Below are 22,851 nucleotides of genomic sequence, written 5' to 3'. Positions count from 1 at the left end.
TAAAAGTTAAATAGAACTCATCACACACCTTGACTTGTTGGAATAGGGGTAGGTGTAGGTCATGGTTGGCCCACTGAGTGCAGTTGATTGAGTGAAAGTGGTTGGGCATTGGTTGTTGTTGTTGTTGTTATTTTTATACCCTATATGCAGTTGATTAGCGGTTGCAGTTCATTGGCTTTCTACAAAAAGGTCAAACGTTTGAGTGATTAGCTGCTGTTGTTGCATTTGTTGCCACATCATTATAGCTATTTTATTAGCCTTTTAATTATTTTGGCAGCAACAGCAACAGCAGCAGCAGCAGCAACTTTGCTGTTGCTATTCCGGTTGCTGTTGTTGCTGGCGCCACCACATTTGCTTTTTCAACATTTGTTGCTGTTGTTGCTGTTGTTGTTGTTGCTAACCGCTGATTAAATATACTACTAGCTGCACAAAAACAGACCAAAAATAAATTTAATATACAAATTTATCGCTGCCTGCCTAATTGAAAAATGAAAATTCCATTGCAACCTGCAATCTGTGTGTGTGTGTGTGTGTGTGTTGTGTGTGTGTTTTTTTTTTTTTTTTTTTTTTTTTTTAAAACAAGGACGTTGACGCACCGCAGTGCGTACAAGTGGCCCTTGCGAAACCAGGACAAGCCTGTTTTATCATCGTTAGCTTCTCCGCCGGAACTACCGCTAGGTATTACTTCGGCGGAGAGCATAGCCTTATCGGCTGCCGTCTGATCTGCGGGTCTGCTCTTCTCGTCTCAGCTCCTTCATGATAGAGTTCGCCATTTCGTCCACTGCTTCCCAATTGTCTACGCTTGCCAACATGACCCGCACCAGGTTCGCTGGGGCCAGTGGTTCTCCATACCTTCCTTGTATGCTTTCCCTCTTCATTCTAAATCGTGGGCATATGAAGAATACATGCTCAGCGTTTTCTACGTGTCCTGGGCCGCACGCCCAGCAGAACGGATCTTCCTCGTGTCCGTATCGAAAGAGGTATTCTTTAAAGCATCCATGGCCGCTCAGGAGCTGTGTCAGGTAGTAGTTTACCTGTCCATGCTTCCTGGTAACCCACTCCATGACGTGCGGGATAAGCGTGCGGGTCCAGGCTCCCTTCCCTGATGACCTCCACCTATTCTGCCACTCTTCTAGGGAGATCCGCCTACTCTCTTCCCTGTTCACTCGGTGCGTGTTTCCATTACGGACAAGCTCTCGCACGTGGATGTCGAGGGGCGTCAGACTTGCCAGCACTTCAGCTGCGTCTTCTGATATTGTGCGGAACGCGCTTGTGATTCTTATCGCACAGGTCCTGTAAACCGCTCTTATGTTTTTTATGTACGACTTGTCCCCCAGTGCTCCTACCCAGAGGGGTGCTGCGTAGTTCGTTATCGAGCGAACCACGCCACTGAGGAGTCTTCGTCGCATTTCTTTCGGTCCTCTGGTGTTTGGCATAATGCGGGCTAAGGCTGAGCACGCAATAGAGGCTTTCTCGGCTGACATCTGCAGGTGGGACTTGAAGGACAGTCTATGGTCCAGTAATACCCCTAGGTATTTGATATACGGTCGGGATGTTATCACCGTGCTGCCTACGGTGATATTCGCTCTTTCAACCGTCTTCCTTGAGCTTATGAGGACGGCTTCCGTTTTGTGCTCTGCGAGACTTAGTCCTGCCTTGGCTAGCCATTCCTGTGCCTGCAGGATTGCTGTGTTGGCGATTCTCTCGGCTTCGTTAACATGTTTGGCTACTGCGACAATTGCCACATCGTCCGCAAACCCAATCATCTTAACCCCCGTTGGAAGTTCCAGTCTTAGGATCCCGTCGTACATCACGTTCCATAGGGTCGGTCCCAGAACCGAGCCCTGCGGAACACCTCCCGTGACTTTGTACTCCTTTGTACCCTCGTTCGTTGTGTATTGCAACGTTCTGTTGCTAAGGTAGCTCCCTATTATTCCTGTCAGGTATGGGTTGTCCGTCATGTTAGCGAGGCATTCCATGATTCTCTCCCAGCTTGCCGAGTTAAAAGCGTTCCTCACGTCGAGCGTTACCACCAGGCAATATTCCTTATTTCCCCACCTCCAGCGTTTTCCCTCTATAGCTTGCCTAGCTAGATCTGCGACTTCCTGGATAGCCTGCCTTGTGGATCGAGCTTTCCTGAAGCCAAATTGCAGATCGGAGAGCAATCTCAATCTCCTTGTTGAGTCTACTGCAGAAGATCGCTTCAAAGGCCTTTCCTATAGTGTCGAGTAGACAGATAGGTCTATACCCTGAAGGATCTTCAGGCGGTTTGTTTCCCTTTGGGATTAACACCAACTTCTGCAATTTCCATATATCAGGGAACACTCCTTCCCGTATACACGTTGTGAAGACGGAGGCGAAGTAGTTGGGCTGTAGCTCAAGGGCCCTTTTTGCAATTCCGCTGGGGATTCCATCGGGGCCTGGCGCTTTCCCAACTTTGATTTTTCGAGCCACCGACAGGATTTCGTCCTGCGTCACGTACTCGAAGGTGGTCTCGTCCCGGTTCGCGATATCTGTTCTCAACCTCTGCCTTGGCGGTTGGTGGGGAAACAGGTGTGCAACTGTATTTGCAAGTATTGCCGGGTCTGATGGGCTGGCTGGTCTGAAAGCGTGTAGTCTCTTCATGGCCAGCTTGTACGCAGAACCCCAAGGATCCGCCTCGGCTTGGTCACAAAGCTCCAGGAACAGCTTCCTTTTGCTTTCCTTGATCCTGGTTTTGAGGATGCGTCGTTTCTCCCTAAAGGCTATTAGCCGGAGTGCTGCGCTGGGGTTACCCGCTCGTAAGGCTCTCTGGGACAGCCGCCTTGCTCGAAGACAATCCTTGCGAGACTTGGCAATATCCTCGTTCCACCAATATACGGGTTGCTGCTTGGATCCCCGACCTGATTTGAGCATGGATGCATCACATGCTTGTGTCAGCCTGGCCATGGCCTGTCTTGCCCTGGCTGTTGCCGTGCCATTGGTTTCCGGGCCATGGAGCATGAGCTCGAATACCTCCCTGTCCAGTGTGTCCACCTTATACCGGACTAGCCTGGTGGGTGCATGAGTGCTGGAGCGCTTATGGATCTCTGTTATAACTGCGAGGTGATCACTATGGGTATAGTCCTTGCAGACCCTCCATGAGGCCCTCGGGGCTAGTGAACTGCTTACGAACGTGAGGTCTATCACCGAGCCTGCTGTTCCTCTGCTGAAGGTGTGTTCACCACCCTTGTTCAGGAGCACTACATCCAGTGCCGCCAAGGAGTCAAGGACCGCTCTTCCTCTTGGGTTGGTGTTGGCACTTCCCCAGTCTGTCGCCCATGCGTTGAAATCCCCGGCTATAATGAGTGGTGTCCTGTTTCTCGCGTCGTTGACCAGCCTATCGAGGATAACGGTGTACTCCGCCATGCTAAGTGATGGTGCTAGGTAGCAGCTATAAATATATAGCCCGTCTGCCTTGGCACGTATAAAGCCGTTGTGCGCTATGTTTTCTATGAGGGGGGAGGCCCGTTGGCCACAGTTCCAGACAGCTGCCTTACGTGATCTGTCTCCGGCCCAGGTGTTAGAGGCTTTAATCCTGTAGGGTTCGCTCAGTATGGCCACATCAGTCTTGGTCTCTCTTATCCTTTGCGCAAGCAGGTCCTGTGCCGCCTCGCAGTGGTTCAGGTTTAGCTGATATATGCGTGTCGTCATTTCTTGCTTGCTCGATTAAGCGCCTTTTTAAGGTACGGGCACCTGCTGCTGTTTGCCGAGTGGTCAACTGCCTGCTCTCCCTTCCTTACGCAGAGTATGCACCTTGGACTCTTCTCGCATTTTTTCGCCTGATGGCCTGTTTCTCCACAGCTGAAGCACCTGTCTTTGCAGTCGTCGTTTTCTGGGCATCGAAAAGCCACATGCGTGTGTGTGTGTGTGCAACGTTTACGTGGTAAGAGTGGTTAAATGCGGAAGGCATTCGGGACATACCCGTAGCTAGGTTGTAATTTAAGGGGGCTCGGCAAAGAGCAAGTTGCGTATAAAATGTTATTTTCCAAAATTTTGTATTACAAAATATTTTCAATGATCAATACACAACGGCAGGTGTTTATTAAGAATCTCATAAGCTAATCGAACTATAAAACTCTTATGTCCGATTTTGTTTAGCTGAGCTACAGTCTTAAAAAGTTTGAAATCTATATAAAAATTAGCAACTCGCTTAGGCTATTTAGTCATAAATTGCTCAAAAATCATTAGAAATAAAGTTGCATCATTACATTTTCAATTTTACAATTTTTAATTTTTTTCGAAATTTAAAGGGGTTACATCACGTTTTTTGTCAAAAAATCGAAAATCTTAGTATTTCCAAATTTGAATGCAGTTTTGTTCAGCTGCAGCTTACGAGTCTAGTAAGGCGTTAAATCAAACATTATTTCGCTGAGTTACAGGATATCAAAGTGTAAGAGAAAGTTTTCTCGCTTGCTTACTATTTTGTTTATAACTTCGCCAAATAATTTTTATATAATACATTTTTATACTCATTTTAACCACCATTTTCCACACCAACATAATGAGGTATAACACATTAGGATTGCATTTTTTTTTTTGACTAAGTTATAGCTTCTCAAAGTTAAAAAAATAATCAAATTTATATAAATTGCTTATGCTGAGCTACTCTGCAATGTTTGAAGCGAGGCTTTAGAAATGCTTGTTCTATGTTGTTGCTGCTACAAAATAAATTCAAACAAAAGTTGAACCACAGTTAACAGTTAGCAATAGCTTTAGTTAAGTAATACAAATGCTAATCAAAGTTAGCAGCGCGAAGATGCTAATTATTAGTCAAGGATAAGTCGACTAACTGACCTAGCCTAAGGCTATTAATAATATAATACTGTCCAGAGCTGGAGAGCACTTGCTCAGATTCATATTCATGTACGCGTGCATAAATTTCTATATGTATACCATATATCTTTTAGATCTGATGCACGTTTCCCCTGAAACATGGGCAAAACCCGTCTATAAACGTTTAAGCAAAAAGTATTTATCAGCTTGTTACCATAAAACAATAACAAAAACGTGCTAACAAACAGTTAGGCAGGCAACAGTGAATTTTGAATGCGCTCGCTTATACTGATTATATTGAAATAGATTGAGATAATCAATAAAGTTAATGGTTAAAATAAATATTGAAAATATATGCATATCAATTTGTTTGAGTTCTTAAACATTGTTTATTAATATACATTAATTAACTATATATATATATTTAAGCTGACAACAAACAGCTTTCGATAGTTGATGCACCTGCTTATGGAAAGGGCATCAAGTGGTCAACACACAATAGGCAAGCGGCAAACGGACTGCGAGACGCAGTGAATCATGCGCGCGTTGAAAAACTTTTGACGATTGACAACTGACGATGACGCCAATTTCGCTGTAAATGCGACTAATGAGCCAACTAAGGCATGGGATGAGCTGAGCTGGGCATTGGGCACTGGGCACTGAAGTTTGGTGGGTGGGTGAGCGTATCTCGTGCCGTAGACACGCTGTGGACAGCACGTAAACCAAACCAAACATTAATATGCAACAGCCGTAGCCCCAAGAGGTAACTGGGAAAAGTGAGCACCTCACACACACACAGATAAGCATATGAGAGGTCTGTGTGTGTGTTGCATGGCAAGCTTGAGTTTACTTTTATTTTTGTTCAAGTATAATGTGCGCGCAACAATGTGGTGCAAGTGGCAAGCGGAAATGCAAATTGTCAATTAACGCAGGATATAAGGGGCAACCGCAAGCTGTTGCTGTTGCTGCTGTTGCTACCCACGCACTTAACTTGGTCAATAACAATAGATGTCTGTACGAATACCGGCGTTGTTGTTGCTAAAAACAATTTATGTTTGCAGTAAGAAATGGAAACTTATCAAATATAAATAGTGTGTTGTAAGAATAAAAACTTATATATAAACATAGAAAAATTTTTTGTGCTTCTTTTTAAAACAAAGCATAATTCGCATAATCATATATTTTCTAAATGTTTCTTGGTTAGCTTCCAAAGTTAGGCAACAACATCAACAAAAACAACTGCAACCACTTCAGCAACAACAAGTACAACAAGAACAACAGAACAACAAGAATAACAACAACAGAAAACAATAACAAATATTATAGGAACAACAACAACAGCAGCAGCAACAACAGCAATATCAATATCAATAACAATAACAATAACAACGGTAACAACAGCAACAGTAATAACAACAACAAGAATAAAAACAGCAACAACAACAACGAAAACACAGGCAATAACAAGCAACAACAACAACGAAAACACAGGCAATAACAAGCAACAACAGCAGCAACAACAGCAGCAACAACAGCAGCAACAACTACAACAACAACAACAACAACAACAACAACAACAACAACTACAACAACAACTACAACAACAACTACAACAACAACTACAACAACAACTACAACAACAACTACAACAACAACTACAACAACAACTACAACAACAACAACTACAACAACAACTACAACAACAACTACAATAAATACAACAACAAAAACAACAACAAAAACAACAACAAATACAAGAACAACAACAATAATAAATACAACAACAACAACAACTACGACAATAACAACAACAACAACTACAATTAATTACAGCTCATCCAGGATAAACCAGAAAAATTTGCAGGGGGTAGGTCGAAAAAATTGATCAAAAAACACAAAATGTTAATTTTCTCGGAAACTACAAGGACTTCAAAGATGTCCTTTTGCAGGGCGATAGCCATTTCAAATAGGAATCGTTTGACAATAATGTCGTCTTGATCCTGGCAAGGATTCGGGACTAATGGCCTATTTTCTGTATACAATCAATACTGTTTTTCTCGGCACCTGTACGGACTTTCGTCCTTTCAACGATATAATCTGAAAGCTTAAAGGAAGCACTACTTGGACACCAAAGGACATCATTAAAGTCCTTGAAGTTTTCGAGAAAATTAACATTTTGTGTTTTTTAAGCGATTTTTTCGACCTGCAAATTTTTCTGGTTGTTGTTGTTATTGTTGTTGTTGTTGTAGTTGTTGTTGTAGTTGTTGTTGTTGTTGTTGTTGTTGTTGTTGTTGCTGTTGTTGCTGTTGTTGTTGTTGCTGTTGTTGTTGCTGTTGTTGTTGTTGTTGCTGTTGCTGCGGTTGTTGCTGCGGTTGTGGCTGCTGTCGTTGTTGTTGTTTTTGCTGCTATTGTTCATGTTGGTGCTCTTGTTGTTGTTGATGGTCTTGTTGTTGTTTCCAGCCTCTAGCTCTGATAGACTTGGACTAGGACGAGCATCCATTAGGTAAGTTTGCTTTAATGCACATATGATGCATCTATAGGGTCATCGATTAGGCAATCTATTGCTTCCTATATATGTAAGTGGAGCTCTCAGTTAACCGGTTTATCAAGAAGCGCGCGCGCGCGTGCCAGCAAATGAATCATTAAAGCGGTGCGGGGGATTTTTTTTTAATTATTTATTTATTGCTTTATTGTCATTACATGCGCTTAAGTTGTCTAGGGGTGTAAATATTTGCCTGCAATAGCTTAAATCAAGTTAAGAACTCAGCGTCACACAATTGCTAAGCGTAAGCTCGCTGGTCGGAGAAACCCGCAAAAGTTCTTTAACTACCTGCTATTTATAGAAGCACATAATGGATGATAAAGAAGAAGACTGATCACAATTCTGGCCACACCGGATAGCTCCAAAGCACAAAGAAAAAAAACGCTAGGACACAGAACCTACAATTTGATTATCGCACTGAAAATTGCCGTACCGTGACCAGAGCCGAGTCGAGCCCGGGCCAGTTGCAGTTGTCTCCAGGCAATGGCAACAGGGTCTAGTGCCTGTGGGCCTCAGGCTGTGCCCAAAGTCACACGACACAAATACACTTGATACACAAATTAGCCAGCTGCCTTAGGCTTGCCACCACCCAATGACAATGCAACCAGCACCCACCCAAGCTCCCTCCACAGTCGTTGACACGCGTTTGCATTTGTCAACATGTGTAGCTGTCTGTTTTAATGGTCAATTTCTCACTCTAAATGGCCGGTTAGCCGTTGACCAGACTCTGGCTGAGAGGCTGCGACCGACCAGCAGGCTAACCAATTCCCAATGCTCTTCTTCTATTTCAATTCAGTGCGCCCATTCCCCAAACAGAAAACTGCTCTTATGCTGGCCACACAAAGTTGCAACAATGCAAGCAGCAAGTTGGTCTTGCAATTGGAAATACAAATAGACATGTTAATGATTTAACTTTTTGGCATGCACATAAATATTATTATAGCTTAACAAGCTTGAGTATTATTTATGAAGCTGCAGCGCATAGAAAGATTTGTTATCTATTTATTGTTGTTATATATTTAATGAGAGCTTTTTACTCTTCACTCTTTTGCAGAGTGCTTAGCTAGTCGTTAGGTCAACTTAGCAGCTGCAAATGCTCGAAAACCAAAAAAGAAAATTGTACAGCTCTTGTGCCGATTTTATTCAACAATGCGCCTTAGCAAGAAATTGCGTATACGTAACGTTACGCATTCTGCGGTGTGGCCATCTAGGTGACTCCAACTCCAGCTGCATCTCGGACACGAAACTCAGACTCGGACTTGGACTGGAGCTCAGCCTGGGGTCTCAGAGGCACTCTGTGTTGCGTTTTTGTGGTGTGGCTGCTGCCAATGCTAACGAGCTTGCAACTGTGGCAGCTTACAAGTGCCTCTGGAGTTGGGGCACATGAGCACATGAGCAGTTGGTGCACACACATTTGGTGACTTGTGCCCTTTGGCCAGCGCTGGCGGAAGTTATTATACCCATGGACATACGCAACCAAAGCGAAAGAGAGTGGGAGTTGCAGTTGGACTGGAATTGGATTGGCCTGGGAGCTGTGTCTTCTAATGGCAGCAAATCATTTACAGATGTCGCAACATTTTGCATAAAAATGTCACAGGGACAGCGTGAGATTGCCCAAAGAGCAGTGGCAGGAGAAGGGAAGGACTAGGGGCAGCTACTACTCATACCATAATGGCGGTGGCTTAAACGCTTTTCCAGCCAGGAAATGCATTTTCATTTAGCAACGGAAGTAACTGCAAATTAGCTTTTAGTTTGTGCAACAAGCAGCAACTGCCTCCTTCCTCCTCTCACACTCAAGTAGATTGCTCAAGTGCAAATCAGCATTAGCATTAGTTAGTCTGGTTCCAAATCCAAATCGGAAATAAGTATGCGTCCGTGTTGAAAATTTGTCTATAATTAAATTACTTGGCATTAGTTTATGCCACATTGCTGCGTAGACATGCGGGCCCATTATTAATAAAGCGATAAAGCGTTAAATTGATTCACGATCAACACAACACAACACAACAGTTCAAAAGAATTGCATAAGTATATTAAAACTAAGTCAAGTCATACCTGACGTATGCTTAATCTTGCGCTTTGCGCTTTTTTAGCCCAATTTACTTGCGCTCATCCTCCACATGCGATGCTTAACCCTCTAATAAATTTGCAGCTCATATATTCCGGGGCCATATGAAGTGCGGCGTCCACTGCGCGTCTGCCCCATCAGTTCCTACGATTTACAAATGCTCATAGCGAGTAAATATGTCAAGTGCAGGCGGCCAGCAGCCCCCAAAACAAAGCAAAACGTAACAAAAAGAGCAACAAGGGCAGTTTGAACAAAGGCAGCTTGCCCAACTCATTTGATGCCCTGTTAAAAATAAACTAATTAAGGAAATATTTTCAAATTTGAACAACAATTTATATTCAAAGCAATTTGGGTTTTATTTCTGACAAATTTCATATCTTTATGAAAATTGTATATTTCAGCTTACCGCAAAAATCTCTAGAGATTGCCGTAGCCGCATAACTTTCAGAGACTTTATTGTACGCATTTTTAATTCATAAAAAATGTTTGATAATTGATAACAGAGATTTTGAATTGGTTTGAGTTTGATTTGAAATTCCGTGGCACAAGCGGTTGAAACAGAAATAAATAAGACATGCTTAAAATTTGTTACCAATTAAATTAAATATGCCAAGAATTTGCAAGCAGAGTTTACTTTCGCATAAATTAACTAAGGTGAGCATAGTCTCCGAGTTTATCTTTCTGTCTGCCTCTATCTATAACTATATATATATGTATATTTCAATACATATCTGTTTATCTTTTAAAAAATGTGATTCATATTAAATCTGTTTGTCTATCAACAATCACTGAAGTCAACTATCAAAATATCTATCCAGGGTATTGCAACGATTACAGTAAAGCAGCAGCAACAACAATAAAAACAACAACATTGTCCACTAAGAACAGCGTTGCATATTACACAGCCCAAACAAAAAAAAAGTATTGCAGATACAACAGCAACAAAAAAAAAAAATCGCAAAATGTTATGCAGTGAGTGAAAAGGAGCTTGAGAGTCTGGGCAACTGGTCGGCCGGTTGGTCGGTTGGTCGGTTGGTCCGTCGAGGTGCGTCCCGGTTGCATGTGTTTCCGGTTGCACTCAGTGGCAAACGATTTTGCAGTGTAAATTGGTCAACTAAATTATGCAGCATCAGTTGCAGCAGCAGCCAAAGCTGTCAGTTTTGTGCCCTCTCTCTCTCTCTCTCTCTTTCTCTCTTTCTCGCTCTCCTGCAATTTCCTCTGCTGCACTCTGTATGCAACAGCTGAGTAAAATTTGTATTCTATAAAATTTTAAAGCAAATATTAAGTGTGGCCCGCTGTGGGTGTGTTCCAGCCACAAAAGTTACAGTTATTTTTTGAAGTCATTGTTAGTTGTTGAAAACAAATTGAAAATTGATTTCAGGCAGCCTGAATTCATTTATTTCTTTCAAAATTGCTGTTGCCAATGTACAAATATATTTCGTACAAATGAGCCAATATTCTTTAGCTGATTTGTATAATAGGGAAATATCCATAGATTATAAAATATAAAAAATAATAAATACTCACTTGCCTGCTTCGCCGGTCATCAATTGCCGCTAGACATTTTGGCGCAGACTGCAGCACGACATGTGTGACCAGTTGTTGCTCCTTGCGAAGCCAATCGTTGTACTTGGCCAAGTTGGTAAACTCCTATATGATGAGCTCACGACAAAGCAGCTACTGCAGAAAAGAAAACATTAAGCTCATAAATAAAAACATGAAAATGAAAGCTGTGATTTAAAAAAAAGTTTGCTTGTTATAATTATGTGGACCGTTATTTGTAATTATAAAATAGAAAACTTTAAACTGTAATATATAAATTAATTAATTTTGATTACCAAATGTTGCATTTGCTGTTCATTTTGTTGTATGCAGTAAACTAGTAAAATAATTATATGTTAAACATGCTGTTCTGATGTTTATTTCATTATTTTATATAATTGACACAACATGAGTGTGAGTAAATTGCTCGTTGGCTTTTAATAAACAGATGAAATAAAAATGTAAAGCATATATATTTGTACATACCTTCAATATACATGTACACAAGTGCTGCTTACACATGTTTGTACATATGTTTGCGGTCTTTATTTGGTGGTCAACGATGCGCTGTTCTCTTAACCGCTGGCTATTTGTCACTTGCAACCGCGACGGCCATTTCCGCTAGCCGGTCGCCATTTTTTGCGTGTTGTTGTTGCCGTTGTAAGTTGTAAAATTGCTGCCAATTGATAGGCATTGGCAATTGCTGCTGATGCTGCTGCTGCTGCTGCTGCTGCGTCGGGAAAGAGTTGCAATACCCATGCCCCAACCTCTACCTGGCCACAATTTAGCGCGCCGGCAACAGCAACAGCAACATAAACAAAAACAAGAACAGCATTGACTACCGAAAAGTGCATTTGTGCCATTTGACTGCGACTGAGATTGCCCAAGTGGCCTTATCGTTGATGAATGCACAAATAATAGTCTCTGCACAAAAGCAGCAAAAAGGAAATGAATTATTCTAAACATCTCTGTCTCTCTCTCTCGCGCTCACTCCCTCTCACTTGCTCATTTGTGGCTCAGACAGAAGCAGGCAGCATATAATAATAACAATCAGCAGCATTTGCTGCTGATATTCTCTGCTGCCATGATCAACATAAACAATCATCATTATGTTTACAGTAGTGAGCAAAAATTTGCGTACCAAGGCAATGGAGTTGCTGCTGTTGCAAGGGAAATGATAGCACTGAAGTATACTCTGTACTTTTCAAATTATTTAAAAGTGTTGTCTCTCGGAAGAAACGGAAGTTGTCTCCCTCTTATAAATATATTAAATTATTATATAAAAACCCATTGATCTTATAATCTCGCGCCAAATTGCAGTCTGTATATATATTTGACTTGTTTTGAACCATTTCCATAATATACCCCATCGCTTAAAAATGCAGACTTTAAAAAAATAGAATGTTGCCCTTAATCCTTTAGCAGACATATATAGCATGAACCTGATTATTATTATGACTATGTAGCGTTGTCTTGCAATAATTTTGTTTTCTGATCGAATTAGCGTAAAATTGAGCGTTCGGGCAAGTTTGCAAGGTAGCAATGTCGGGGTCGCGACTTCACAACGTGTGCTGATTGACAAAATCAAAGTTCAGTGCTCAGAGATCAGCAAGAGTCACTGAAGAGCAAAAGGATGAGAGACAGCGAAAGAGAGACAGAGAGATGCCGCGTGCGTGGCATTAAGAAGCGTGGAAATTGTGCATAGCTTGATGGTTTTTTTATGGGCTGCCACCGACGCCGCCTGGCGCGTAATTGGTCAAGTTATTTCTTGCTGCCGCTGCTTCTCCTTCTCCATCTGCATCTCCTTTTTGTTTTTATTTTTTCAGCAAATTGATTTTGCTTCGTGCCTCATCAGCAGCGACAATTGCTTTAGCCGCTGCCAAGCGGCAGCCAAGTTCATCATTATATTCGTGTGCGCACGTACCGCTTGCCCCATGTGGCACAACAACTTGCAACTTGGCTGCTGTGACTTTTACAGCGACTGCTACTGCTACTGATGTTTTTTGCGGTTTCACACTTTGGTTAAGGTTGCCTGCCCTGCCCTACGCGGCCTGAAGCGATCGAGACGCGGTCAGGCATTGGGTCAAGCCGGCCCTAGCCAGAGTTCAAATTTTAATACATATGTGTGCATGTGTGTGAATCTTGTTTTATTAAATTGAGACAGCGTAAAAAAAAAGGTAAAGAAAGAAATGAAATAATGATCAGAACGCTACTACAAATATTTGGGCGTGGCTTAGGTTTCTACTTAATGTACTTGTCCATAAACTTTTTATGAAAATCAGAGCGTAGCGCATCATTGACAAAGTGTGTTTTCTTCTCTGGCGCGGAGCGTGCGCAATTCTTGAACACCACATCGTCATCCCAGCGGCGCTTGATCTTCAGATCGGCATTGCCAGTGCCAGAAGCACGACCGGCAGCGGAGGCGGCAGTGCCAGGTTCATAGTTAATCAAAGGATTTCCTGAAAGTATGTTTTCCATGCGAATGCGTTCCTCCTCCTGACGCTTTTCAGCATCGCGACGTGCAGTTTCCTGCAGGCGTTCTTGTTTGATTTTCTGCAGTTCAGCCAGCAGTGCGGCATCATCATCATCTGAATCACTCTCCGAGTCCGAGCTGCTATTGTCTATTGGCTCATCTGCATCCAGACTAGCCGAAGCATGTTGTTGCTGCTGTTGTTGGGTTTGTGTATCGAACTTGGTGCGCTTGTTGCTGCTGCTACTGGCATTGTTTGCCTCAATGGCCTTGCGCACTATAGAGGGCAACGCTTTGCCCGAACTGGCGCGTGCATCGCGCTCACGTTCCTCAAGCTCCTTGCGGAAGTCACGGTTGCGGATCTCATCGCTGGTACCTTGACCATTTTCTCTGCATGTGCACAATAAATAGTTTAATTGCGTTTTAACTAATGCTTACTAATAGTGCTTACCTGTATTTTAGCTTTGTGTGCCCAGGCAAATCGCGACTTGAGTACTGTTTGCTCAACGCGCTCAAATCCTTTTCACCACGTCCAGAGCCACCACGCGCTGGATCAAATGTGGGACGCGCAGCTGTAGTCATTTCGAAGCAACTTTAACAACACAAAATATCTATAAAATGCGAAGAAAACGTTTGCTTATAATTATTGTCTTGTTTTGTGAGGTATTAGTGGTGTAAGTTTTTGTTTCGATAAGCATATTCCGATAAATTCAATTGATAACAATTGTTAGTGGTAATAAACCGAAGACAATTTAAAATATGTATACGATTTGTGTGTTTACTGTGTCATTGCATAAATTAAAAACAACTTGTTTACACCTTAAGCAACATAATAGTTTTATGAGCTTAGTGCAATTGAGAACTTCGATGTGTGTAATATTTTCCAACACTGCCGAACAGCTGTGAGAAAAACGCGACCGGAGAGCTTATAAAACAGAATGTCTTTTAAGAATTTGTTAATGAAAAATGGCTTAAATGCCGGACTGCGCGGCTCACCAAGCACAGGGCTATTGCTCCTCAATGCCAGCACACGTCAGGGACATACTATGCGTGGCAAGCCTCCCGGTGTAGCACGCTCGCTGGAACAGCGGCTGCGGGGTAAGCAAAATTGATGTAACCAATATAGTAAGCTTTAAATAAAACATTGTATCGTGCTGGCACAGATGACAACGTTGTGGACGCTGAGCTGGTAGCACGCGTCAACATAGGCTTCCCACAGCTGAAGGCCTCACGTTCGGAGCAGCTTAAGACACGATTAGAGCATCTGAAGAAGCAGCGTGCCAATAATGAAATGGAGCATCTGGCGCGCAGTCAAAAATGTAAATTGATGATTTTAGCTACAATAGTTATTTACTAATCAAACTTTATGTAGTGCTGATTGATCTGGATAAAGTGCAGCAGACATATCAACAGACCACGGGACAACATGATCTGCGTCTTATGGCGGATCACTATGGCGTCTTTGAGCATCTTTTTGGCAGCGCTTACTTTGTGCCGCGAGTGCCTCTAAGCATCAACTATGAGGTGGAGGGCAATTTGCTGCAGCCTGTGTATAATGGCAATGTTATAAAACCAGGCGAGGCCAGCAAGATGCCCCTGGTTAGCTTCGATGGCCAACTGGATCCTATAACAGGCAAGCAAGTATCAGGCGACAGCTACTGGACACTCATAGCCAGCAATCCCGATGCGCACTTCACAAACGGCACTGCAGAGTGTTTACATTGGTTTATGTAAGCTGCGTTTGCTTAAAAAAAATAATTATATGCTAATGCTCAATGTAATCTTCTAGTGCTAACATACCCAATGGCAAGCTGGCTGATGGTGAAGTGCTGGCGGATTATTTGCCGCCTTTTCCACCCAAAGGCGTGGGCTATCAGCGCATGGTCTTTGTACTCTATAAGCAACAGTCGCGCATGGATCTGAACGCATATAAACTGCAGTCAGCGGACTACAGCAAGCTGGAGAAGCGCACATTCAGCACACTTGACTTTTATCGCCAACACCAGGAGCAGCTGACGCCAGCAGGTCTGGCATTCTATCAAACCAACTGGGATAGCACATTAACTGAATTCTATCATAAAGTCTTGCGTAAGTTTATTTGAACTTACTTTTCATATCATATTGTATAATCAATTTGATATTATAGAGCTCAAAGAACCTGTTTATGAGTACGACTTCCCCAAGCCTTATTTGGCGGATCAGAAATTCTTTCCGCTCAAGCAACCCTTCAATCTGTACATGGACAAGCATCGCGACATCAAGCAGGTGAACAAGGAGTTTCTACAGCGTAAACTGGCCAAAACACATCCCTTCGAAGGACCTGAGCCAGCGCTGCGCTTCCCCATGGCACATCCAATGCGCGAGATGCCCAGCTGGCTAAAGACCGAGAAACGAAAGCAACGCATGGGCACAGGACGTGTGCAGGATTATTAAATTAAGTGCAGCATTAAATGTTGTTCGTTTTTCTTGTTTTTTTTTTTCATTCTATGTATTTGATTAACAAGTGTTGATTGTTATGCTTGCAAGTACATGCGTTTAAAATGGAGTAAATAAAAAAAATAGTTTAAATAAATACACATGAGCAGACTAAATACTTAGCGAACGTCCACAGGTGGTGGCTGCCAAAGCAGAAATAAATATTATTAGTGAGGCGACACATGTCAGATACAAAATCGGTTGGGCGCACTCTCACTCCCGCTCCCACTTCCATTGCAAGGCGGGAGCGCGAACACATACGCAATTTGAACGGAGATTCGAATGCGCGCTCTTTGCAGATCTCAGCTGAGCTGAGTATGAGCGCATGCCCAAATGTATATGTACATATGCGCTCTCTGGGGGTGTTTCATCTCCAGGTGAGTGGTCATTTACATTACATTAACATTACATTTACATTACATTTAGCAGCAAACGTTCCTGTGGATTTCTGTGCGCCTGGTACTTTGTTCTGCTAATAAACTTCTAATGTAAAATGCCAGTTTTGATTTCACAGCCCAAATGTGCAAGTCATGATGCTGCAGCTGCCTCTGCATTTTATTTTTGAAATCTATTAATGCAATAAACTCTATGTGTATTACTTAATGGTTTCAAATAATTCTTTGAAAAATATCAAGATCATTTGGTAATGTTAATGATATCCAACATGCCACTTGAGCATATCCAAGTGCCTCCCCAACCCGCAGATGCATCTGGTGGATTATTAATTAAAATGCAGTTTAGTTTCGTTTTTCTTATTGCTCTTTGTTTTTCTACGTATTGGTTAACAAATTTCGTTTGTTATACTTGGAAGTACATGAGTTTGAATGAAGTACACATAAAAATTAGTTAAAATAAATACAACTTACAGTACATAAATTAATGATTATAACAATGGAATTGTTGCTTGAGGCTGCCTCTAAGCTCTATAGGGAGACGCAGCCTAAAAAGCTGCTAAAGATCCGTTACTAACAGTTATTGTTTCTTGCCTCACATGCGAGACTTAAGTTAAGGTTTTTAAGTAATTTGTTTGTTACTTTGCTTGGTTGCAAATTAATGCGCTAATTTAATTAGTTTTTGTGTTATTAAGTTTTTGAGTTGATTTGATTTTTTGGCACAAAGTTTTGTTTGCATTTATTGGATTTGGATTTGGACTTGGATTTGGATGTGTCTAGGTCTGCGCCTTGCCATAGCTGCCCACTGGTGGGCGGTACATGGCCGGCAGCATGAGCGTTTGGGGCAGATTAAAGGCGTACTTGCGTATTCCGATATTCTTGAAGACATTATCCATGCGCGTGCCCTCGCTGCAAGCAAAGCAAAGAAACTTGAAAAGATTGAAAGAGATACGTTTGGATAATGTACGAACCTGCGCATAGTGCTCAGTGCATAGGGCAACTGCTTGGCCGGCAGTTGGAATTCGCGGCCCAGCACACGACATTGCTCCAGCGTGACCGCCATGCCCGTGCGATCCTTGGCGCTCTTGCAGGATGTAAAGCGTAGTCCGCCCATCAAGCGGCAGGCATCCTCCGCCAGATGCAGTATCTTGACATTCTTAAACACATTGGCGCGCAGCTGCTGCTCCATAAATCCCAGCAGCGACTGCAGCGGGTCCTCTGCTGAGCTGGCGTCTGCTGCCGCCGACGCATTAAGTCCCAACTTGCGATAGCGACTATAGTACTGCGAGAGCCGCACATAGTTGTCCAGATTCGAGCGATGCTGCTCACGCGTCTGCCCCAGCGTGGCCTTCTCATTGATGCCAATGTTGAAGAACACGGGCGTTATTCTAAAGGTGAGGGGAGCCGCTGCGCTAGGCAGCGCCTGTTCCGGCACTGGCACCAGCACTTCCAGCGCCTGTCGTGAGCCCATGACGCGCGGCATTGGCCGCAGCTCGCCGGGCTGTGCGGACACAAGCGTAAAGCTAACAGCTGACAAATCCTCAATGGCTATGCACATGTCGCTCCACATGTCCGTCTCGGCGCCGTACAGCGACAGCAAGCCCTCAAAGTAGGCCAGCGGTCCAAGCTCACGCAGCAGCGTGAGATAGGAGCAGTCCAGCTCGCTGCCCCAGAGACGCAGCAACAAGCCGCTGACTAGTGAAGTTAACTGAAAGCAAAGATTGTGGCTTGAGTAACGACGTTGATAGAGATTTACGTTTGGTAGACCTACAGCCTGGGAGAAGCAGACATCCCGGCGATACGTGATGCTCGACTGGATGCGATTGCAGCGCACATCCTGCTGCAAACGCTGCACGGAGTGCATGAGACGCGCCGTCTTGAGCAGACGATCCATGGCATGGCGCAGCTTGCGCATGCTAGGACGCAATTCCGCTGTCCAGTCTGTAGTGAGCGACAAGTCCAGGCCGTCTGTGAACTTGTTCACCTTCTTGGGCGCTGTGGCCAGCTCCAGCTTCAGCTGCGGCGGCTGTGCCTGCGGCGGTGACTGTGCCGGCGGCGATATAACGTCCGGTGCCTGCTGCGGAGTGACAGCAAAGCCTTCGCGCTTCTGCGGCAGCTTGGGCTGACGCAAACGTATGGCCGGACTGTCGCAGCGTCCGCAGAAGAACTTTAGCTTGCTCTCCAGGCACATGACGCTGGCCTCAATGTTTAGCTGTGTGAGATCCAGCGGCTCAGGCTCCTCCGTGGGCCGGTAATAGTTGGCCGAGGGCGAGCTGCTCATAAGCTTGGTGTCCAGAAAGCCAGCGGGCGGCGCCACAGGCAGCACTGCCTCATGATATGTAAGCTGCTCGCCCAGCCCACTTGTCTGCCCAGTCTGCTCCAAGCTGCGCAGATGCGCATTGTAGCACTTGACCACATGCTGCAGCGAATCAATTGCCTGCATCTCCAGCGAACTGTTCGCCGAGCCATTGCTGGGATGCCAGCTGTTCGAGCGCATCAGCGGCTGGCCACGCGGCCAAAGATCTGGCGGCGCCAGCACTGGCGTAGCAAAGTCCTCCAGCTCCGGCGATTTTAGCTCCAGCGCGCTTAGCTGTTGCGTTATCTTGCGAAACGGCGACATTGGCTCAATGAGCACATTGTCGGGCTCCTCTATGATGCGATGGCGCTCAATGAAGCTCACCGCCTCCTCCACAATGCTCGGCTCCCAGATGTTCAGCAGCGTTCGCGTCTTGCCCACCATGGCACTGCACAGCGGCATCATGTCCCGCGCACTCCGGCGGCTCGCCAGCTGCAGCAGCTGCGACATCAGCTCAACAATCTCCTTGCGCAGCTGCTTCGTTGCCTGCACTGCATCATTGGCCGCCTGCACCTTGCACGCATTGCTCTGCTCCAGCTTCCACGACTTGCTCTCCTGCAGCAGTCTGCAAAAGCAAGCAAAGAGTTTAAGGATTACAATTGATTAAGTATATAGTTAAGACTAGGAATATATGAACTGATATAGATAAATAATTTATAATTTGCCTTTCGTTCTCATTTAACTCACTTGATCAGTCCGCCGGACTTGCGGCCCTTGGCATCGTGACGCGTAAACGCGCCCACCGTAATTATATCCAACATGCCACGCCTTTGCAGCGTATCATTCTGCGCCCACATGCGTTGCACATGCAAATTGACGGGCAGAAACTCCAAGGATTCATCGTTCTTGATAGCTGAGCGCTTGTAGTAGGCGCCATCACGCATTAGCTGCTGTATATTCTGCTTGGCCTGCGAGTAATCCTTGAGCAGACGCAAATGCTCCTCCAGCAGATTCATCTGACGCCAACGCCACTCGCCGCTCAGCTCGCCCATGCCGGAAATCTCCTGCAGCAGCTCCTTCTCGCGCTGTATCCAAATCGAGAGCAGCTGCTGCGGCACAGCGCAGCAGACGCGCGACTCCAGCATTGTCTCCAGCACGCTAATGTCTGCGCCCATGGTTGAGTGCAGGCGATAGGAATGCAGGCAGGGATTAGCGCAGACGCGCTCCAGGCCACACTGCTGTGGCACAAACAGACGCACGCCCAGCTGCAGTGGCAGCGACTGACTGCGACGATGGCCTGCTACCAATTAGAAAGAGATAGATATATTGCTAAGCAAATATTAAGTTTTCAATGGCAGTAGTAGTAACCTTTAGGCTTGCCCTTGGCTTGGATGCTGCTGCTGCTGCATTGATCGAAGAACTGCGTGCTGGAGCGCGGCGGCTGGGCTATGGCTCTGTTGGATCGGCCCGAGCTGGCGACCGACTCAGGCGTCCAGCTGGTCAGCGAGATGAAGCCGCATTCGCCGCGTGTCGAGCAGAGCGGCAAACGCAGACGCGTCGTGTCCTGCAGCATGCCCAGCGTCACCTCAGCATGACCCAGCGGCAGCGATGTGCTCGATAGACGCTCCCGCACATCGTGGACGGCAAAGCGCAGTCGCGTCGATGCCTTCAAGCCGGCGCTACGCAGAAAGCGAATAGTGCAGAGGAACTGGGGATTGTGTGTGCGATCGAGCAGCTCGGTGCGCGCAAGTTGGCGCCAGAGGCAATCGATGCCCGGCTGCATGATTGAGCAGATGATGCGCGGATTGGGCGGACGACCAAAGTTGTCCAGCGGTAGATTATCACAGGAGAGCGCCGTCTCGCAAATGGGCAGCTCGCATAGCTCTGTGTCCAGATCTGCAAAATGGACAATGAGTTCGGATCATAATGTTTACATATAATAGTCTATGTGTGTGTGCGAGTTTACAAATAAGTTTATAAATAATAACAACAAATTGATTGTTTACAGTTTGATAAGTAAAATAAAGTTTATTCTGTGAATAAATTTCATTTCGATGCTGCTCCAGTCAGCTGTCTCACTTCCACACACACACACACACGCTTCTCTCTGTATAACTCCATCTCTTTCTATAAATTCGTTGTTCTTTTTCACTGAGATTCTCAAAATGAGTAATTTCAGTCCTTATCTATATGGCATATATTTATATAGCACACTCACTCTCAATATCAAAATCAGTTAAGCCTATCTAATGGGCAGCAGTCATATAAATTAACTGCCTGTTGATACAGATAAGAGTTCTATATAAATATGTGTGTAAGTGTGTTTGTGTGTGTAAGGGTGTGTGTGAAATTGCAATTACAAATTAAATAATTGTATTTAACTTAAAATATTAACTATATCTTTGGGTTAATTGCTTTGAGTTTGTTTGCTTGGCCTAGTCAAAATTTCCAGCTATTGTTAGAACTGTATTAGATCACCTTCAAAGGGCGCCTCAGCTGCTGCTGTCTCAGGCCAGGCTATAGACGGTGGTAGCGGCAATCCCTGATCAATGTGATTGCCCATGGCCAGCAGAGTGTCGGCGGTGTTGCTGCAGCTGCTGCTTTGGGGCACAGTGGCAGCTACAGCTGCAGACAATTGCTTTTCCAGCTGCTGAATCAGCTGATCGAGTTGAGCGTTTGAACAGGCCTCAATGCAACGCACCCAATCCAAACGTTCCAGGGCGCTGTGTGTTATCAAACGCTGCGATGGACTGTCCTTAAAAACTAAAAGCAAGAGTTAGTATTATTAAGAAGACATTTATTACTAAGTGCACTTGGTACTCACCTAAATCGAAGACATAGCCCTCCAGTTCGGGCTGCTCATGCTGTATAAGCGGTTGGCAGCCCTCCAGTACGAGTACGCCAGCTAATGGCGACTTGGGATGCTTGTCCTTCAAATAAAAAAGTAAATTTCCACGCAGCTTGCACCAGCATTCCAGTTTAACTGCAGAATGATAAAGGAGAGTGGTTAAGTGATTAAGAAAACAGCTGAGGGATTAATGTGGTGTGTTGTATATATATATATATATATGTGTGTGTGAATGTGAATGTGTATGTGTGTGTGTGCTGGTCAGCATAAATAAAAAAGGCAAGTACTTTAAAAATATAATTATAATGAAAGCGCATGTGTCATGGTTGCAGTTTCTTGTAATCAGCTTGTTTGTTTACTCACCATCGGTGTGCCAAAAGATGCTCTCCTGGCGTTCGTTGATGGTAAGCAGACCTTCTTTATCGAAACGAGTTGCAGGATTATTGGCCAAGCTAGCTAGCTCCGATTTGTTTAAGCGCATGCTTGAGGGCTTTATTATTGTTGTTGGGGTAGGTGTGAGGGTGGTGTGCCAACAGCTGATAATTAAAAGATTGTGGCTTTTAGTTAAGGTCCAAGAGACACACAAACACACAGACACTCAACTAAACGCACACATACATACATACATACTATGTACAGGAAAGCCTTAAGGCAATTTATAAATTACTTAAATGGCTTTGGGCCTTGACGTTGGCTTGTGCCATGGGCTGGCACACCTCAATAATAATTGTCGTGGCACGTTAAATAATTCATGAAAATTAGACAAGCCAAGGCGAAGCAAAAGACGCAAGACGCAGACAGCGGGTGGCACGTTTCTCGCATATTGTAATTATATATATGGCATAAACAGATACATACGTACCTCTTTTCCTCTCCGTGCACTCCACACAGGCCTGTCTAACTGTTTTTAGCCCACACTCGCTGCTCGCTCTCACTTATGCCCAGCTTTTCAAATGAACGCAGCTGACGTTGACATCAACAGCATCGCACTAACCAAACAGCAGCAACATTGACAACTTGCACAAACAATTGGTAACCAACAATTTGAATTATTGCACCTGCAGCCCGTACCGTTCAACCTGTCGAGACTTTAGTAATTTAACTGTGTGTTTATTGCTGCACAGCTGGCGACGCGTTGCAAAACGTTATCATCTGTGTGCTCTTTTCTGCGCACACCTGATTTCCTCGCTCCACACACACACACACGCCCCTATGTCGATTCGTTACTTGCGCTCTGTTTGCTTTTTGTCATCAGTGCAATTATTTATTTTTGTAAATCGCCCAACTGATGTTTTTAGCTTGGCATTTTAGTGCAATATGTTTCAAACATTTAGTGTGTGAAATATTTACTGTTTTACAATCAGTGTGACCAAGCGCTTACAAATTCAAAATACTCGCTCGAACATGTTTGCTCACACCGATAA

The 22,851-nt window shown here is 44.3% G+C and overlaps 3 protein-coding genes across 4 annotated transcripts; 1 reads left to right on the top strand and 2 right to left on the bottom strand.

The window, feature by feature from the left end:
* Positions 1-13,083: 13,083 nt before the first annotated feature.
* LOC108605951 (protein CWC15 homolog) lies at positions 13,084-14,092 on the bottom strand. The gene is made up of 2 exons (XM_017995772.2): positions 13,868-14,092; positions 13,084-13,806 (listed from the first exon to the last, which is right to left on the bottom strand). The coding sequence occupies exons 1-2, from the start codon at positions 13,996-13,998 to the stop codon at positions 13,188-13,190; spliced, it is 750 nt and encodes a 249-aa protein (XP_017851261.1). The 5' UTR covers positions 13,999-14,092; the 3' UTR covers positions 13,084-13,187.
* A 207-nt stretch (positions 14,093-14,299) lies between these two features.
* Positions 14,300-15,980, top strand: LOC108605860 (39S ribosomal protein L38, mitochondrial). Its single transcript, XM_017995671.2, has 5 exons — positions 14,300-14,514; positions 14,580-14,735; positions 14,789-15,146; positions 15,206-15,504; positions 15,563-15,980. Exons 1-5 carry the CDS (start codon positions 14,355-14,357, stop codon positions 15,847-15,849), a joined length of 1,260 nt encoding a protein of 419 aa, XP_017851160.1. The 5' UTR covers positions 14,300-14,354; the 3' UTR covers positions 15,850-15,980.
* A 998-nt stretch (positions 15,981-16,978) lies between these two features.
* Positions 16,979-22,777, bottom strand: LOC108606971 (inositol polyphosphate-4-phosphatase type I A). 2 transcript variants are annotated; one of them, XM_017997533.2, is made up of 9 exons: positions 22,290-22,777; positions 21,791-21,963; positions 21,404-21,562; positions 21,058-21,342; positions 19,948-20,475; positions 19,327-19,879; positions 18,055-19,204; positions 17,255-17,991; positions 16,979-17,192 (listed from the first exon to the last, which is right to left on the bottom strand). In XM_017997533.2, the coding sequence occupies exons 2-9, from the start codon at positions 21,906-21,908 to the stop codon at positions 17,060-17,062; spliced, it is 3,663 nt and encodes a 1,220-aa protein (XP_017853022.1). In that variant the 5' UTR covers positions 21,909-21,963; positions 22,290-22,777; the 3' UTR covers positions 16,979-17,059. The 2 variants fall into 2 exon arrangements, with proteins under 2 accessions (XP_017853022.1, XP_017853023.1); XM_017997534.2 differs by having other exon boundaries at positions 19,327-19,876.
* Positions 22,778-22,851: the final 74 nt, after the last annotated feature.

Source organism: Drosophila busckii, chromosome X (assembly GCF_011750605.1).
Source record: "Drosophila busckii strain San Diego stock center, stock number 13000-0081.31 chromosome X, ASM1175060v1, whole genome shotgun sequence".
Lineage (NCBI taxonomy): Eukaryota > Metazoa > Arthropoda > Insecta > Diptera > Drosophilidae > Drosophila > Drosophila busckii.
This window is presented reverse-complemented; position numbering and strand designations above follow the sequence as displayed.